At 34.6% G+C, this 19,797-nt stretch overlaps 1 protein-coding gene across 7 annotated transcripts in view; it reads left to right on the plus strand.

The window, feature by feature from the left end:
• Positions 1-19,324, plus strand: part of LOC138320401 (outer dense fiber protein 2-like) — a 36,140-nt gene extending 16,816 nt beyond the window's left edge. Inside the window, exons 9-19 of one of the 7 annotated variants that reach the window (XM_069263343.1) lie at positions 1,021-1,137; positions 2,437-2,552; positions 4,174-4,353; positions 7,165-7,300; positions 9,172-9,282; positions 11,185-11,289; positions 14,200-14,358; positions 16,629-16,649; positions 17,573-17,673; positions 18,741-18,822; positions 19,171-19,324. In XM_069263343.1, the coding sequence (XP_069119444.1) occupies positions 1,021-1,137; positions 2,437-2,552; positions 4,174-4,353; positions 7,165-7,300; positions 9,172-9,282; positions 11,185-11,289; positions 14,200-14,358; positions 16,629-16,649; positions 17,573-17,673; positions 18,741-18,822; positions 19,171-19,308 (1,266 nt within the window). In that variant the 3' untranslated portion in view covers positions 19,309-19,324. Of the gene's footprint in view, positions 1-1,020; positions 1,138-2,436; positions 2,553-4,173; positions 4,354-5,269; positions 5,294-7,164; positions 7,301-9,171; positions 9,283-11,184; positions 11,290-14,199; positions 14,359-16,628; positions 16,650-17,572; positions 17,674-18,740; positions 18,823-19,170 lie in introns of all 7 variants that reach the window. The other 6 variants (XM_069263347.1, XM_069263344.1, XM_069263345.1 and 3 more) reach the window with 6 other exon arrangements.
• The last annotated feature ends 473 nt before the right edge of the window (positions 19,325-19,797 follow it).

A 19,797-nucleotide genomic window follows, 5' to 3' on the forward strand; every position in this document is an offset into this window, starting at 1 on the left:
GTCTGTTTATCTGTCTGTAGTATAGAGTTCAGCTTGTCTTGGATAGGTAACGGGTAAAACAGATTGTCTGTTTATCTGTCTGTAGTATAGAGTTCAGCTTGTCTTGGATAGGTAACGGGTAAAACAGATTGTCTGTTTATCTGTCTGTAGTATAGAGTTCAGCTTGTCTTGGATAGGTAACGGGTAAAACAGATTGTCTGTTTATCTGAGGGACATTTAGGTCTTGGGATACCAGTTGATGAGAAAGAAATGTTTTTCTTCCTTGGAAACCCGTTGTTGCTTCCTAATCCTAAGATATATAATGTCTGACTTTTAAGTGTAGAATCCTATTTATTTCCTGGAATTTTTGTTTCTTATTTTTAATTAATTCCTTTATCTGTTGAATTATTTTCTTATCTCATTATTTTCATTATTTTAATCATTGTTTCAATTTAAGCTAAATTAGTTTTAACAGTGTCTCAGACTAGAGCTTATTTATTAGTGAGATACCTGACCTTGACCTATGATTTGAAGCATCCTTTAGATCTAGTTTTATAGTAGGCATATTTCTATGGATTTAAATATAATATCTTGTAGTTATTTACCATTATTATATTATACATAACTCTTGACCGATATATCTGTAAGTTTATTTTAATTTTTCATTATTTGTTAATTTGTTAATTTTATTATTTCATTTTTTGACAACTGTAAAGCATTACCATTATTGTATTATGCTAAAATTAATATTTCTGGTGTATGTATATACATCCTGTCAGCGTGATATGTTCCAGATGATCCACTTCTTACAATTTTGCTGGAAAGACTTGTTTTCCCGGAAATAGTGTATTGCTAAAGAATTTTACTGTTTGCAGTTCCCAAACTACTAACTCTAAGCTATCTGTGTATGAATACAAGCCAGACTTATCATTTCTCTCTGTACAATGATTGTTGGTACTGCTGTTGTGTCGGGTGTTTGTGACGATGTAAATTCTGTTGTTGGAAGCTCCTGTTCACCTGTTCTATCCTCTTTCATCGTAGGAGGAGAATATAGCTCTAACGGGACTCCAATCCACCTTAGAAAGTACGCGAGCACACTTACAAAAACAGCTGAGAACCAAAGAGGCAGACTGTAATCGAATGGCAGTACAAATCAGGGTGAGTTAAGGGAGACAACTTACTCCAAATATAATGAAACTTACTGAAAATAAGAAATCTAACGAGGCGAATGGATTAAAACTATTAAGAAGTTAAATGGAACTGTGTTGTAAATCTTCCCCGTTAAGGCATTTCATTGTTTCCAGCAGTAGTGAAAACTTTTCAGAACACTTAAAAATATGATTCACCAGACTCGGTGAAAGTTTCTTGATTTCTTTACTTAATTTTTTTTAAAATAGATTATCTTTTGATTGTTCACTTAGCTGTTTTTATGTTCCTTTTTCATAGATACTAGAGAGTAAATAGAAAATCTCACTAGAAAGTTTTGAAATAGTTGTTCACAATGCATGTTTTTGACTTAAGCTGCAGTGCTTTTGGAAGTTTTTGTAGTGCATGTTTTGATCCAAGCTTAATAGCTTATCTATGATTTAATGATTGGATTAGATCAGTGCCAGCTGCAGTATTGTGTCATATAATTACCTGTTACAGTTAGGTCTTTTTGGAAGCTTTATTTTATCATTATTTATTGTGGCCAAGCTTTAACAAAAATAGAATATCTTTTTAAAGTGAATCTTGGAAACATAATAAGAACAAAGTCTATAATTCAAGGCACTCATTATGGTTTTCATTTTCACACAGAAAAGAGATTTTATTGCTTGTCTGATATTGTGTAAATTTGTCCTAAATCTATCTCAAATCTTTAATGATTGTGTGGTTTGTGTCATGCATTAAGCATCGTTTCATTTTTTCAGGTTTGATGCTTCACTATTTATAGAATTTCATTTTCTTAAACTTCACCATGTAAACATTTACCTGAATACAATTTATCTTTTGATAACATCGCTAGATCATAATGAGGTGTAAAATTTGTATGAAGCTGGACACATTTCAAAGACTTTTATATTGCAACATTGTATTGGACACAAGCATGCCCAGGGCCTGAAAAAAAAATTGAAACAACTCAGGGGATGCTTCATAGAAACAAATGTGGACTTGCCTTTTAAAATATTATTCTACAAAGTAAGCCATAAATAAATTTGCAAAAGAAATCAGTAAGAAACCTAACAGAGTGTCATATTTTGATTTTCAGTCTGCATTTAATTCAATTTGAAAGTAAATGAAATTGAAGCCTAAAAAAGTGTGAGAGGCGCTTATAGGAATGGGGGAAACATTATTTACTTAAATTGCTTTTTGGGTATGCCTTAATTCCAGAATGAACATATCTTATTCTACCAGAACAAGTTACACGCTCATGTTTATTTGTATTGTAAATTTGAGAGAGAATGCCATGTTTTTCAGACACTGGATGGATCAAAGGCCCAGGATAAAATAGAAATTGAGCATCTGACAGAACTTTTGTCTAACGCCAAGGAAAAAGCGGAACGAGATAAGGAGGCTCTCAAAAAAGCTACAAGGTTTGCTTTTTACTTTACAGGAGTTTAATTGCAGATTTAATTATTGTTTTGGCCATCACTGCTTGAAGTTTTTCACTAAAAGTCTTGTAATGAGATATTTTTTCGTGAAAACCAACCAATATTTAGTTTCATCGGTAAGCTGTAGGTATAACCTAGAATGCACTTTGCTAGTTTTGACTGTCTCCCCACATAAATTCACTGATTTGATGTTGTTTTCCCGTCACTTCCCCAACCATTGTAGATGTGTTTCCGACCTTCACAGAATTTTAACACTGATAAAACAATGTAAATATGTAATATTCATTTAAGTATGTGTGTTATTATATATATAAAAAAAAATTAAAATACCCATAGATACTTGCATTTCTCTATTATTTTGTTTTGATTGCCAAAAAAAAAGGTTTTTTTTTTTTTGTAAAAGTTATTGTCCATCATGATTATCATTTTGAAAATTGATACACTAGATCCAGAATGATGGATAAGGGGCTCAAATGTAACCTTATAAAAGTTATCTGAAATGGACCCCATAGATTAGATTTAGTGTAGATTAGCCGAGGCATGTAGATTACTATGATTTAAACCTTTGAGAATCGATGAAACAAATGCTTGACTCAAGATCTGATTTGTGAATCTGGAATAATTTTGCATGGAAATCTTTTGCTGGAAGCTTGCAAGTGTTGTGTTAGATAGCAGCATGCATGGTGTGGCATACACGAGATTCATTCAGGGCATGCATGGTGTGGCATACACGAGATTCATTCAGGATTTTTACTATTCAGTCTTTACATCAGTTATCTCCCTGACGGGTTGGTATTAATTGTGACCTCGTCATTTTGTAAATGAAACTCAAATTGTTTTCTCTGATAAATGTGACCTTATGCTGCATACATGACTTCACTACCAATACCTATCAACAAGGGCAGGTAACTCAAAACCCATGATATACAAATGAAGAATATATGTATAGGGATATGAATTTGTTTACCAAACCTGTGATTTTTTTCTTATTGATTTTGTTTTTATAGAAAACTTGAATCAGCTATATTCAATTCCATATATTTTTTATGACTCATTATGATATTGGGATTTTATGAATGGTTTAGCATGCATACAGACTGGGTTTTGATAATGCTATCTAGTATACAGTTATGTACATGATAGATGTACAAGGTATTATTACAGTACTACAGTAGATCTTTGGTGTCCGGATCTTTATCTTATACAAAATGGCTGTGGCTCTAGAAATAGTAAACCCACTTCTAACAATATCTTCATGACTTTTTCTTGGTAAGGATTTCAGGGTTTATTTATCATTATTGAATTCTTATCCATAGCATGACAATGTGGAGAAAAATAATAATGAAATGAAAAACTAGTGTGCATTTGAAAAGTTAAAAAAAAAACATGGCTGAAAAAAAAATCCTATTTGATTTAAATATTAAAGAAAAATTATCAAACAGTTATCTCATTGCATATTTGGATGAAAAAGTAACTACATAAATTTGAACAATATTTATAGTTATAGAACAATGAAATCTTTGGATCTGTAATGATAAAGAATTTTGTTTTAAGGAAGCCAACTGAGTATAGGTATTTTTACTCCTTTCCTCATCCTCTACAGAGTACAGAAGCAGAGAGCTATGAGAAGTGAGGATGCTCTCGAACAACTAAATACTCAATTGATGGAGCGTGAGTCGCAGCTTGAGGATTTGCGAACTCAGCTCGACCAGATGGGTCCAAGATACGATAAACTTTCTAAGGAGAAATCGCAGATACTGGCAGAAAATTCTGCTTTATCCACGTAAGTTAACTGCGGCACGCTATCCATGTTCTTCTCCCCAAGTGGTGTACAGACAGCAGCGATAACTAAACGTGACCCAGTTTGTACTGCACTGTGTGCTCCGTGGTGTATTGTGTTGACATGCAACTCTAGAGCATGATCTATACAGAAATGGAAACTTATAATAAAACTAATTAAAAGTTCATCAGAAATTGTAATGTACTGCAACACAATCTTAATTTTAATGCTCCTTTCATTGCTCTTGATGCCAAGTACTGTAACTGCTTCCTATAAATGTATGAGGCAATTATATTTCATTGTGATTCCTACTATTAATATAAATAATGACAAAACGTCAGGGTATAAATACTAATTGTGCGTCACTTAATGCTTGTGTTACTAATTTGGAGGTGTGGCTTTACTAACAGATCTGTCTAACATCATTGGCAGGGGAAGGTTACTACTATTATTAGAGAAAGTACATCAAATGTTTCTTTCAGAGATGTCAAAAGACTGCTTTGTAGTAAAAATGATAGAACAGCTTTTTGAGTGGCTTTGCCAGGAAGATGATATGATTATTAATATTATGTGACTAAAAATATAGTAAACTTCATGTATACATATATGTTTGAAATGCGATAGCTACAGTACACAAATGAATACATCAGACTTATACTGCATCCAAGTACTACAATATATGATACATTGTCCCAGTTACACAAGATCACCACATCTTCATGTACATTAAATTGTTCCCATTGAAATCACATGTAAATTTACAGGTCATTCATGATCTGCCTCCTTACATTATGTGTAGATCTTGCTACATGCTGCTGTATACCTAATGATTTCCTGTTCATCTTTAAGTCCACGTTTGGCTACTTTCTCTTTCAGTCTGTCTGTATAACTGAGAGTATGTATAATTCTGTTAACACAGGTCAGAGGGTAAACATGATCCAAAGTGAGTGATACGTAGTCCCAGTCCCTTTCTTCACTATTCACTTTTATTTACACAGGAGAAATGGCAATGGAATACAAGTATTATGATGGGCATAACATGGCAATCTTTATAAAATGCTAGGTATTTGATAAAAGATGTAACATAAAATATAACTTGGTACGGCTAACTAATATGGAGATTTTTAACTTTGGTTTTAGTAATTTCACATCTTTTTTTTCACTCTAGTGCTGCATGGAAACCCTTTTTTGGGAAGCCTTATATCATTGTCAGATACTATTTTGGCTATGTTCTTTTTTAACTGACTATTTCAAAACAGGTTGATTTTATACATGTTTTTAATTTAGCTTTATCTGTATTTTCACTGATTATGCAGAACCATACTTCTAAATATACTGACATAACAAGGAATGCTGATTTATTTGGATGTTGTATACTGTACATTTATTAGGAGTCTACACAAATCCATTTCCTTTTGCTTTAGCACATGTACATATACATCCAATGCTCATCCATATATTCCTGTGTAGCCAGAAACTGTTACCCAGTGAAATCATTGCTGCTTTACACGTAGTGTCATTTTACCTTTAAGGACTACATACTAATTGAATTCCCCTCAACCCAACTTGATTCCTTTTTCCTCATCTCCTTTCAACCAACCAGACTTAACAACTAACATCAAATATCCATAGATTTGTTTTCATCTTTTTGGCCAATAGTATTATTGAACTATCTCTGCTTATGAAATCTTCTGAAAGAAACATTTTTCTCTAACTATGACCAAAAGTAAAACATGCATGCATATATAATGTATTGAGGTGTTCCTTTTATTTGATAAATCTTATTAGAATAATATCTTTTTATTGCTCATTATATAAATACATTTTATATACCAAATATTTTACGTAGACTTGCTTGGCCGTTTTTTTTCTGATCTAAAAATTAATGGTCAAGGCCACTAGTTAATAATGAAAAGGTCAAGGCCACTAGTTAATAATGAAAAGGTCAAGGCCACTAGTTCATAATGGAAAGATTTTTTTCTGTCCAATGCTGTAACTAAGTTCCATTTTGGCCAATCAAGTTCACATTTTTTGTGCATCTTCTTTGGATTAAGCTGCTTTTTAGGTCTGGGGTTCAAATGTCAAGGCCATTATGTAGAAAATTTGAGATCAAACCACCTCTTTGATTTGCAAAATTCTTGTCTTAAAAATGATTGCCAATCCTAAGTTCAAATTCTGTAGTATTGTCTTCATTAATCAATTCTTCTGTAAATTCAAAGAATAGATAATATGCAGTTTCAGACATATTGAGATAAAGCTTTGTAAGTTCATTCCCATCTGTAATACAGTCAAATATTAAATGTTGTCTGTGTATGTGATACTTAATTTTAAATGGATCTGGTATATTATCACCCTGACTCTACAAAAAATTGCAACATCTCAACACTTGATTACATATTGGCTGATATAATGCTCAATAATAATTGTACAATGTGGCAGAAATTGTAAGCCCAGTACAAGTATGTTGTGTGCAGATTTCATAGATTCATTCCACCTGTACATGTACTTAATGAAGGGCATAAAAGAGTCTATTCATCGTACAAATTTTATTAAAACAGAAAAATGAAATTAAAATAAATTTTATCATGATATCCCAGTAAAAAGTAAATAAAGCTTTTGCTTATATTCAAAGCTAATAATTCTAAGCCTCTGTGCAAATATATAAGCTCGATATTTTGTGTTCTGTATATATTAGCCCGGTATTTTGTGTTCTGTGTATATTAGCCCGGTATTTTGTGTTCTGTGTATATTAGCCAGGTATTTTGTGCACTATGTATATTACAATTTGTTGGAATAACTTTTGCAATGTTACAGGAGACTTGGGGAGCTGGAGACCCTGATGGACCGTGTGGAGAACAACACCAAAATCCACCAGGAAAACACTACAGCAGAACTACAGGACAAGCAAGGCCAGGTGTCTGCTCTCAAAATAGAGAATGAACGCCTTAAGGTAAGAACTACATGACAAGCAAGGCCAGGTGTCTGCTCTCAAAATAGAGAACGAATGCCTCAAGGTAAGAACTACAGGACAAGCAAGGGCAAGTGTCTGCTCTCAAAATAAAGAACGAATGCCTCAAGGTAAGAACTACAGGACAAGCAAGGCCAGGTGTCTGCTCTCAAAATAGAGAACCAAGGCCTCAAGGTAAGAACTACAGGACAAGCAAGGCCAGGTGTCTGCTCCTAAAATAGAGAACCAAGGCCTCAAGGTAAGAACTACAGGACAAGCAAGGCCAAGTGTCTGCTCTCAAAATAGAGAACCAAGGCCTCAAGGTAAGAACTACAGGACAAGCAAGGCCAGGTGTCTGCTCCTAAAATAGAGAACCAAGGCCTCAAGGTAAGAACTACAGGACAAGCAAGGCCAAGTGTCTGCTCTCAAAATAAAGAACGAACGCCTCAAGGTAAGAACTACAGGACAAGCAAGGCCAGGTGTTTGCTCTCAAAATAGAGAACGAAAGCCTCAAGGTAAGAACTACAGGACAAGCAAGGCCAGGTGTCTGCTCTCAAAATAGAGAACGAAAGCCTCAAGGTAAGAACTACAGGACAAGCAAGGCCAGGTGTCTGCTCTCAAAATAGAGAACCAAGGCCTCAAGGTAAGAACTACAGGACAAGCAAGGCCAGGTGTCTGCTCCTAAAATAGAGAACCAAGGCCTCAAGGTAAGAACTACAGGACAAGCAAGGCCAAGTGTCTGCTCTCAAAATAAAGAACGAACGCCTCAAGGTAAGAACTACAGGACAAGCAAGGCCAGGTGTCTGCTCTCAAAATAGAGAACCAAGGCCTCAAGGTAAGAACTACAGGACAAGCAAGGCCAGGTGTCTGCTCCTAAAATAGAGAACCAAGGCCTCAAGGTAAGAACTACAGGACAAGCAAGGCCAAGTGTCTGCTCTCAAAATAAAGAACGAACGCCTCAAGGTAAGAACTACAGGACAAGCAAGGCCAGGTGTTTGCTCTCAAAATAGAGAACGAAAGCCTCAAGGTAAGAACTACAGGACAAGCAAGGCCAGGTGTCTGCTCTCAAAAGAGAGAACGAAAGCCTCAAGGTAAGAACTACAGGACAAGCAAGGCCAGGTGTCTGCTCTCAAAATAGAGAACCAAGGCCTCAAGGTAAGAACTACAGGACAAGCAAGGCCAGGTGTCTGCTCCTAAAATAGAGAACCAAGGCCTCAAGGTAAGAACTACAGGACAAGCAAGGCCAAGTGTCTGCTCTCAAAATAAAGAACGAACGCCTCAAGGTAAGAACTACAGGACAAGCAAGGCCAGGTGTTTGCTCTCAAAATTGAAAACCAACACCTAAGGTAAGAACTACAGGACAAGCAAGGCCAGATGTCTGCTCTCAAAATAGAGAACGAACGCCTCAAGGTAAGAACTACAGGACAAGCAAGGCCAAGTGTCTGCTCTCAAAATAGAGAACGAACGTCCAAGGTAAGAACTACAGGACAAGCAAGGCCAGGTGTTTGCTCTCAAAATTGAAAACCAACACCTAAGGTAAGAACTACAGGACAAGCAAGGCCAAGTGTCTGCTCTCAAAATAGAGAATGAATGCCTCAAGGTAAGAACTACAGGACAAGCAAGGCCAGGTGTTTGCTCTCAAAATAGAGACTGAACGCCTTAAGGTAGTATGTTAAGAGTAGAAATCAAATATTTGTCAAATTCTCTTCACTAAACACTTTGAAATAATATTAAATTTAATACAATTTTTACAGTACTTCAAATTAGAACTATTTCTAAAAAATGATAATTGCAGATTGTGAACTTTACAGTATATATATGTATAGTTTCATTTATTGGTGTCTTTCAAAGATAATAATATTTTATGTGGACAGACTTCTATAACTACAATAGAGGAAAAATTCCGAGCTGCTGACGAGGAACTTGTTCAACTGCGTGGTAATCTGAAACACTATGAGAACCTAGTGGATGAGTATAAAACCCAGGTAAGTAGGGGGTAGGTGTGTAGTGATTCACCTGTGTATATACCTCACTGTTACAGGGATAGAATGTAGACCGCTGGGAATCGTTAGTCTCACTCCTCATCTCAGGTGTCGCTTACATAACCTAAACATCCCTAGCTCAGTAAATGTCTAGTTTTTTCTCCTCTTGTTTTTTTTCTCCATTTTTTTTAGTAGTTTTCATTAAAAAAAAAAAATGGTATAATTGGTCTTTTAGTATTTTTTAGTCATATTTTTTAAATAATGAAATCTTTGTAAATGCTTGCGTTAATTAGCTTGAAGTGGTGGAAAAGGTACAATTTTAATCATTTTGTTAAAATTTAACTTTGGTCATTTTCAAATTGCTTGGTATTTAATTATAGTCCTTTAGTCTAGCGAGGATATAATCTTGTTAACCATTTTATCCACAAGGAAAAAAAATAGGAAGAAAAAAACCCTGCATAGGTAAATGGCATGGACAAAGCTCAAATGAATTGCTAAATAAGGATTTTATTCTCTTCAAAGTAACATTTAATGGTTCAAATCTTGTCATAGAATAATCAAATATAATTTATTTCTTATATGGTATTCCACTGTCAACAATAATCAATGATTAACCTAGTTTTTCAAAAATGAACTTAGGAGTCATTTTGTTTCCCAGTATAAATGTTTCAAAAATGAATTTAGGAGTCATTTTGTTTCCCAGTATAAATGTTTCCATTGTCATTGTGTGCTATGACAGAGTTGTTCACTGCCGAGTGTCTAATATTCACTGGATAGATTCTCCCCATAGAAGCACAGGGATCATACTAAAGGTTCCATCAGTCTAATTATCTGTGTTACACTATTCAAAATTAAGTATACAGTCATAATGATCATGTTTGCTTCAAATTTGTTCTGAAATAGAAATGACTTTGAGTAGTGTTTCACAGATTTCCCTCCTGGTAATATGATCCAAGATTTACCTTCATCCTAAACATGATTTCATACCATTTAATGTATTTCCTTCCTTTATGGGAACCTTCCATTTCCATGGTAACAGGGTGTTTCTGTGAGTAAATTACCTCCCCCTACCGTGTCCAAGGCAACTGTATCGACCCCCCTTATGTCATCTGACCATCAACAGGTATTGACCATTCACTGTATCACACTGACTGTTGGTATGGGTTGTATCGTGTCACCCTGGACGTTGTTAGTTCATGTGTCGCACTGAAAGTCACCATGTTGATTAAAGTAAAACACATCGTCACATCACACTATCATGTATTTAGAAAAAAATGTCACTTTCTGTTTCATTCATCATTTGATTATCATCAAACTATTTATATAGAGTATATAATAGTAAATTAATAAAAATAGACCTAATGATAGAGAAGATACATCTGAACATTCTCAAAAATACTTCAATTAAGTCTAAAAATTAGAAGAAGAAATATTAAAAAAAAAATAATCATGGTGATGATTCACTTAATTTACAAGAAAATTTTAATTGTTTTATTCAAAATAAAAATTCAAATTCTAACCATTATCATATAAACTGTGAAAACTTCTCAATTTAATACTTCATAATGGATTCTCTACCTTACACCAAGAACTTAGATAGACTCTTAGATTTTCATGTATATAATATGCATGGTAATCTGACACCAAATCCTATCTGGAATGTTACTGTTAAACCAAGGAGGGGAAAGATATAGCTAGTTTTCATTAGTTTTTGCATGTTTTCCTTCTACATACACTATGAATGTACACTCAATGTATTTTATTCAAATATACGTTATATGCATGCTTACCATGCATTGTTATGATGTAGCATGTGACGTTAGGAATCAGCCAGGTGCTTGAATGGCAGTCTGTCAGCCAGATGCTTTGATAGCAGTCTGTGTTAGCCAGATGCTTGTTTTCCAGATGAACCGCTGTCGGATTGAAGCAGATGACACAATGGTCCGTTTGGAAGAAACTGTAAAAGAGTCGGAGCTTATCCAGCAAGATGGAGAATATGAATTAGAAAAGGCAAGGGACATAACTCAGCTATATAATCAGTTAACATGGGGAATCTCTAATCGTAAAATTGTACTTGTTTCTGCATGGTGTTATTTATATTCAATTTGGTATTAAGGTATTCCAATTTAGGGTTGATAAAGAGATATCTTTTTGGGATCTGTATCATCTTATCTCCAAACCATTTCCATGACAGTAAACATAGCTGTGATGAAACAAGATCCGTGTGTACAGTCTTGCTTTCTAACCATGTTTTAACCCCGGCAAAACAGAACAACTTCTGTGTGTTTGCCTGTGTTGAGACGTCAGCCTTTAGACTCCTTAGAATGTGTGGTACTAACTGTATAGTTAATGTTGTGGTTTGTGCATGTCTAGTTAACCTAACACCTGTTTTATAATGTGTGAGGAATGGTTGATCAGACCCCAGACAGGATTAGACCTTATACCTTCACTGTCTGGTGTCTGATAGATTACATCCTTACATCTGAATCCACTTTTCTCCTCGTCCATTAGAAACTTGTTGTTCAGTCCTACCAATTCAGTTATGATTACCAGGTATAGATTTTATCATCTTTCAGATTTTGAATGAAAATAATACTCATTAAACCATAACCAACAGAGAAAAGCATCTGATGTAAAAAGAAAATTATGGCATATAATGAGATTATTGAAAGAAGATTTGGTTTCAGAGTTTATATATATTGTAGGTTTTATTTGTAGATGTCTGCATGTTGTTTCATGAACATATTCAAGTTTTGATTTTTTCAAACTGAAAAAATGCATGATCTTCCTGTAAACTTTACCATAACTTAGCATGTATCATATCATTATATTAGTAAACAAACTATTCTGAAATTATGCATGGTCAAAACTATAATTTTGAATGAATTCATTAATTATAATCAAAACAAAAAAATTAAGAGATATTCAGTCTGGATACAATATTATATACCAGATCTGAAGCAAACCCTGTTTTGAAGTTTTGTGTGTTAAGAATAAATCATATTGTAAATAATATATCTTTGAAGCTTGTTGTTTATATGTGGCTTAAAGTATTCTACAGATCTAGTATACATTCCCTGTTTCTCATTGTTTTCTTGTTTTACCTCAATCATTTTCTGTCATCAGATATTTCCCCAGAGAATGTATCATTAGCTCTGATGTCCTATCATCTGTAATTGTTTTCATGTTGTTTCTTGATCCTACATCATGTTTGCTCTATTTCCATCAGTCTCAGCCCTCTGTTGTACCGACTACAGCTCCAGTGTCTGAGGGTGGGGCTTCATACTACCCTATCTCACAACAACATCCAGGTCAAGCCTTAGGCCAGCCCCAAGGGGTAGGGATGCAATATTATTCACACCCTGGGATCCAAACGTCTGGTGGAGGACAATTTCAGTCCAAGTCAGGACATGGGGGAGGGTATTTTTTGCAGCAGTCACCCTCAGGCACTGGGGTCCAGTCTGTGTACGGGTATGAGGGGATGGGGCAGCAGGGCCCTCCCCAGGTAAGTCTGGATGTTCAGATTAGATTGGTCAGTCACTGCATTTCTGTCACTATTTCTGTGGAATCGTTTTCAGTTATATCCATTCTTCATCATCATACATTAGATTTCAGTTCATGGAATGTTACCAGTCACTCGTTTTTGTTCCATTCTATGTTAATGACACTTGCGTTCTGTTGATATCATGAAGACGAATATCTCCCTAACTACATTCATTTTTATCAACACTTGAATTAACATTCTGGACATTTTCTCCACTGTGATATAGGTTGAAGCATGCTTTTGTATTTCATGAAGGTGTCTGAATTTTCAGTATGTGGTTTTATCTTGCATGATTCTGAGTTTCATGGTGGTGTCGTCAACCAGTTGGCATTAATGAGTTGTTGCGTAAGGAAATCAACCTGGAACGGTTAAGCTTTGTAAAATACAAATATATTGCAAAAAGGTTTGAATGAAATTCACAATTATAATTTTGATTATTGGGTTTAGTTGTTCACTCTCAAATTAAACTAGTTAGAAGTTTGGTAACTGATTTATCTCTTTACACGATCCTCTCAATTCAATGTGTGCATTCTTGATCCCGTTGAATCATATGTCTGTCCTGAAATAAAGGGATATAACTGATAGATCCTACTGTGAACATTAATTGAATCTGTAAATCAATTCCGTGGTCTAGGTTAACTTTGACCAATGGACATTTATGGGAGTTTTATTGCTCAAGAGTTCAAGCTCAGCAAATGGATTACATAGTGCATGTTTTACGATAAGTATATATCTATTGTGTACTTTCATATTGTGGTGGCCGGAGGAATCACTGATGTCAAACTTATGTCTCTTGTCACAATTTGCAACATATTCACATTCAATCCTAAAATGCATGCGTTTTTGACTATGAACGAAAATGTTTTATCTGTAAATCATTAAGTTTTAAATCAGTTTAATTACATCATTCTTTTACAGAAGATTAATAGATATTAAGCCTTTGAACATGTTTTCTATATTCCACTGTTGTTTAACTATACTCATTTTGCATCCAGTTGAACCTGTGACCATTATACTATTCTGCTTATTATATTATTGCCTCTGTAGACTATTATAATCTGTATACCCCCAGTGGTACACCATTAGCCTTGTGTTCTGTCAGCCTTCGATGTTACCTCTTTGCTTCTATGACTGCATGTTCACACCTCAGAACTGTATTGAGGATATAAGTATGACTTTCAAACTATATTGAAAAGATAAACTCTAAATCAGGATAGTTGTTTAGTGATGTCGCTCAAAATAGTTCAAAAACATTGGATACATTTTCATCAAATGATTTGATCAGACTGTGAATGATCAGAGTAATGTTGTGTTTCTAGACAAGCGGTGTGAAGTTGTTTGAAGTCCAAGTAAAATATGTCTGTATTTATGTACAGGTGAAAGCCAGATTACACAACCGTCTACAAGAACTAGAACCATTACCGGACATGCTCAAAAGTACAGAACTCAAACTCCACGATGCCAATGAACGGATTATAATGTATGAACGAAAGAATACAGAAAATACAAAATTGATCACAGAGCTCACTGCCAAGGTAAGCTTCTTAGTCAGTTTAATACCTAAACATATGTAAAGTCAATATATGGCCAAAATATGATTATTGATAGACAAGGTTATCAAACTTGAACAAAAGTGTAAAAACTGAATATGATACACTACTGGTCATGAGACAAGCATGTTCTAATCTTGTGCTCCAGAATCTACCTATAGACGGACCGTTATGTTTAGTCTTGAGACTGTGATTATGATTGGATACATTTTCACACAATCACGACATCATTTAAAAGATTTGGTATACTAACTCTGAATTACTAACTTGATACATGCCGTCACTGTCCAGTTCAGACCTGCTATTAGTAATAGAAGCTTGTTGACTAACTTGATACATGCTGTCACTGTCCAGTTCAGACCTGCTATTAGTAATAGAAGCTTGTTGACTAACTTGATACATGCCGTCACTGTCCAGTTCAGACCTGCTATTAGTAATAGAAGCTTGTTGACTAACTTGATACATGCCGTCACTGTCCAGTTCAGACCTGCTATTAGTAATAGAAGCTTGTTGACTAACTTGATACATCCCGTCACTGTCCAGTTCAGACCTGCTATTAGTAATAGAAGCTTGTTGACTAACTTGATACATGCCGTCACTGTCCAGTTCAGACCTGCTATTAGTAATAGAAGCTTGTTGACTAACTTGATACATCCCGTCACTGTCCAGTTCAGACCTGCTATTAGTAATAGAAGCTTGTTGACTAACTTGATACATCCCGTCACTGTCCAGTTCAGACCTGCTATTAGTAATAGAAGCTTGTTGACTAACTTGATACATCCCGTCACTGTCCAGTTCAGACCTGCTATTAGTAATAGAAGCTTGTTGACTAACTTGATACATCCCGTCACTGTCCAGTTCAGACCTGCTATTAGTAATAGAAAAGTTGGCTTAAATATTACACTGAAGCTGGTTTTCAATATAACAGTAGACTATCCAGCAAAAACTTGAAGATAGAAATTTCTTAAAAGTTTTGTTTATTTTGTTCAAGTTTTTTTTTGTGGACACTGAATACAATGGTTATTTTGTTTAATGTTTTCGTGGACACTGAATACAATGGTTATAATTTTGTGGACACTGAATACAATGGTTATAATTTTGTGGACACTGAATACAATGGTTATAATTTTGTTTAATGTTTTTGTGGACACTGAATACAATGGTTATAATTTTGTTTAATGTTTTTGTGGACACTGAATACAATGGTTATAATTTTGTGGACACTGAATACAATGGTTATAATTTGGTGGACACTGAATACAATGGTTATAATTGTGTGGACACTGAATACAATGGTTATAATTTTGTGGACACTGAATACAATGGTTATAATTTGGTGGACACTGAATACAATGGTTATAATTTTGTGGACACTGAATACAATGGTTATAATTTTGTGGACACTGAATACAATGGTTATAATTTTGTGGACACTGAATACAATGGTTATGATTTTGTGGACACTGAATACAATGGTTATGATTTTGTGGACACTGGTTATAATTTTGTGGATACTGAATACAATGGTTATAAATTTGTGGACACTGAATACAATGGTTATAATTTTGTGGACACTGAATACAATGGTTATAATTTTGTGGACACTGGTTATAATTTTGTGGACACTGAATACAATGGTTATGATTTTGTGGACACTGGTTATAATTTTGTGGACACTGAATACAATGGTTATAATTTTGTGGACACTGAATACAATGGTTATAATTTTGTGGACACTGAATACAAATGGTTACAATCTTGTGTACACTGAATACAATGGTTATAATTTTGTGGACACTGAATACAATGGTTATAATTTTGTGGACACTGAATACAATGGTTATAGTTTTGTGGACACTGAATACAATGGTTATAATTTTGGAGAGGTTTTGGAATCCTCAGTGGCCTCTAAAGCGGTCAAACTTTGAAAATTATTTGATTTCGTTGAAAATTTGTGAACATGATCCATGGGTGTTACTGCAGCTCAAGGTCAACTTAGCAGGGGCGTGTCCCTTTGTAATGGTTGGCAGATTTCTAGTTCCAACTTAGTGTATCTGTAAAGGGTAACATACGTACACAAACATAGAACCTTCTCGAGGAAAAACTGGTCATATCTGCATATGTTACATTTGTATGACACTAACATTGATTTATTACCTAACACATTGTTTGTACACATGTTTTTTGTCGATGTTATTCTAACTTGTAAAGGAAAGATGATCGAGTATGAATCTTTCCAACATCATCATTTTCAGTCTGAACTTACCACAGACAAGGTAAAATGTGATTTGGAGTGGAGTTGTCTTCCCTTGTTAAACCTCAAACGTTTTAACTCATCTTATGTATACATAATAAAATTTTGATATTAACTTTGCTCGTGTATGCACTCATGGATAATTATCATTGAATATTTTATTCAATCGCCTCAAGTCCTTATTAACATCATTTAGTTTAGTCAACTGGCCATAAATATATTTTCCTATATTTTTAATTGAATGCTTAATTATCAAGGTATTGGTTCAGGCTTTTGTGGTTAGTTCAAATTTTAAAGTGAAAAAGTTCAAATCAGTGAAAAAGATTGTAGCTTCACAGGAAAGGAATACTTTGTTTTTGAACTTGCTTTCATGGTAGCTGTTTATGTCTAGTAATCAAGAGAATAAAGGCTATATGATAGGAAATTGTGAAAATGTTAGTTACTTTTTGTGATAGTAATGATTGGTCTTTGTGCTGCAGATTTAAACAAGTATTCACCAAGTAGTTATAGCTAGAGTTTGCCGTTCTTAACAGTAATAAACATTTTGTACAGATTTAATCATTTTCATATTATTGTGTTGATTATAGTGTAAGGAATATGGAGTGTATGCTCATAAAGATCAACATCCATCATAATCACAGTCATCTTTATTGATGCATAAAGTTGTAGAGTTTTAAATTTTGGGAGTGCATGTTGTTCCAACAACATTTTTATTCTGTTATTTAATAAATAAAATGTCCAATTATTAAATCGATTTCCTAATGATATATCCATATCAAATTTGATTTTCAAATTTAAATATTTGTTAAGTCTTACTAAGTCTTTAGATTTTAATAGGAATTTTTGTTATTAACTTTTTTATTTGGCCTGTAAACTGTCATCAATCTATATCTAAATGATTCATCTTTGTCTTGTTTTAAAGATGTGTTTTTTTTTCTGTGTTAGGTGGAGCATGTGTCAGACTCGCTAGAACAGATGCGATCTAAATGTCACGATATGCAGGATGACAATCGACTCCTCCAAGGGAAGGTGGAATCTTTGGAAAGGTAAGTTACAAAATAATTGACTATCTCTGTTTAGCCTGTGATATGAGGGTAACAAACAGTTATTTTAAGTTAGCTCCTCAATATAAAGGACTTGATATATATCTAGCTGAAACACAGGTTGGGGCCGACTAATCTTCAGCGACAAGGCCTATTCCTGACTGAAAAGTCCTATTCCTGGGTGACCGGCCAATTCCTGGGTGTCTGATCCCATTTCTGGCCGACCTGTCCTAGTCTACAACGAAAGTCCCATGATAAAGGATTTAGCGTAGTAAAATAGGACTTTTGTATCTCCTAGTGATATGGTAATGGCTCTTTTTGACCCCTAAGTCTACCAAATTTCAAATAAAGTATTTAGAAATAAAGTTGCTGCGTTTGAAAAATTGAATACATCCCTGATAAAAAGTTTATGATATTTTTGTTGACAGAAAGTATGTTTTTGCTATATAACCATGGTAACTTTGCATAAATTATGCAAATTTGAAAATTTGGTCAATTTTGGCATATTCTTTGATAGTTTTTTCCTTTAAAAGCAATAGAGCACAACCTAGAACAAACTGTATTTTTTTAAAGGAATTAGTAGACACGAAGAATACATAATTTTTGAGAAACATAAAATTTGTTCTAGAATGTGCTCTTTGTTTAATACTAGATGAAAAACTGCATAAAAAGGCCAATTTTGATGAATTTTTCACATTTTGCATAATTTATGTATAAAAAATGGTTGCCATGACAACTAGAACTGCAATGTTACCTAAAAGCACTATCAAGTATGTCAGGTATGTAGTTAATATTTGAAATGCAAGATTCACATCTTAAAATAAAAGACTTTGAAAAACAGAGGATTTTGGGGCCACAAAAGACCCTTACCATACCTAGTCCTTTAACATGATACTGCTACAGTATGAAACATTGTGTTGTGAAATCACAAACAGATTTTGAAAGCTAAATGTACCATCATGATTACATATACCGACCGTGTAGTGAATGGTACTTTCCTAGTTAACAGCTCCAAATAATATAAATGTTTTCAGAAATTATTTGACTCTGTACTGATGTTTTTATAACAGGAAGCTCCATGATGCTGAAGACCACTGCCGGGAGATGATGACTTCTGTGGCTAAAGCCGAGGAGGCTGCTCATCAACAAAATGTACGTCTTAAATAAATTTGAAGAAATACTATTATTATTTCTATATTGGACTCTACTCTCACCTGATCTAGTGAATTCAGATTTTAGATATGAGGAAAAACGCAATATGAGAGGGATCTATATTTAGCAATGTTTATTCCTGGGGAAGAATTATAGCATCCTGTTGACCCATGTGGATTAGTATTTATCAAAAATTAGGTAGATATTACTGAGAGATTTGATAAGTCCATAAACATAGTCAGGCGTATTTTATCACATCAACTTCGGTTTATCTGATTGCTATTTATTTGGTCTCTTTTTAAACCATATTAAGAATTGATGTTAAACTTTATGTCCATTATATTTCAGCTGCGTCTGGAGGAAAAGACTCGAGAGAATGCCAGTCTGACTAGACAACTAGAGAATGCTTTGTCAGATATCCGTCGACAGAATGATCAGAGTAGAGATAAGGCATCACAGAAGGTGAGACATGATCACTCAGAGTAGAGATAGGACATCACAGAAGGTGAGACATGATCACTCAGAGTAGAGATAAGGCATCACAGAAGGTGAGACATGATTACTCAGTGTAGAGATGAGACATCACAGAAGGTGAGACATGATTACTCAGAGTAGAGATAGGACATCACAGAAGGTGAGACATGATCACTCAGAGTAGAGATAAGGCATCACAGAAGGTGAGACATGATTACTCAGTGTAGAGATGAGACATCACAGAAGGTGAGACATGATCACTCAGAGTAGAGATGAGGTAACACAGAAGGTGAGACATGATCACTCAGAGTAGAGATAAGGCATCACAGAAGGTGAGACATGATCACTCAGAGTAGAGATAAGGCATCACAGAAGGTGAGACATGATCACTCAGAGTAGAGATGAGGTATCACAGAAGGTGAGACATGATTACTCAGAGTAGAGATGAGGTATCACAGAAGGTGAGACATGATTACTCAGAGTAGAGATAAGACATCACAG

This window comes from Argopecten irradians, chromosome 4 (genome assembly GCF_041381155.1).
Source record: "Argopecten irradians isolate NY chromosome 4, Ai_NY, whole genome shotgun sequence".
In the NCBI taxonomy this organism is placed as follows: domain Eukaryota; kingdom Metazoa; phylum Mollusca; class Bivalvia; order Pectinida; family Pectinidae; genus Argopecten; species Argopecten irradians.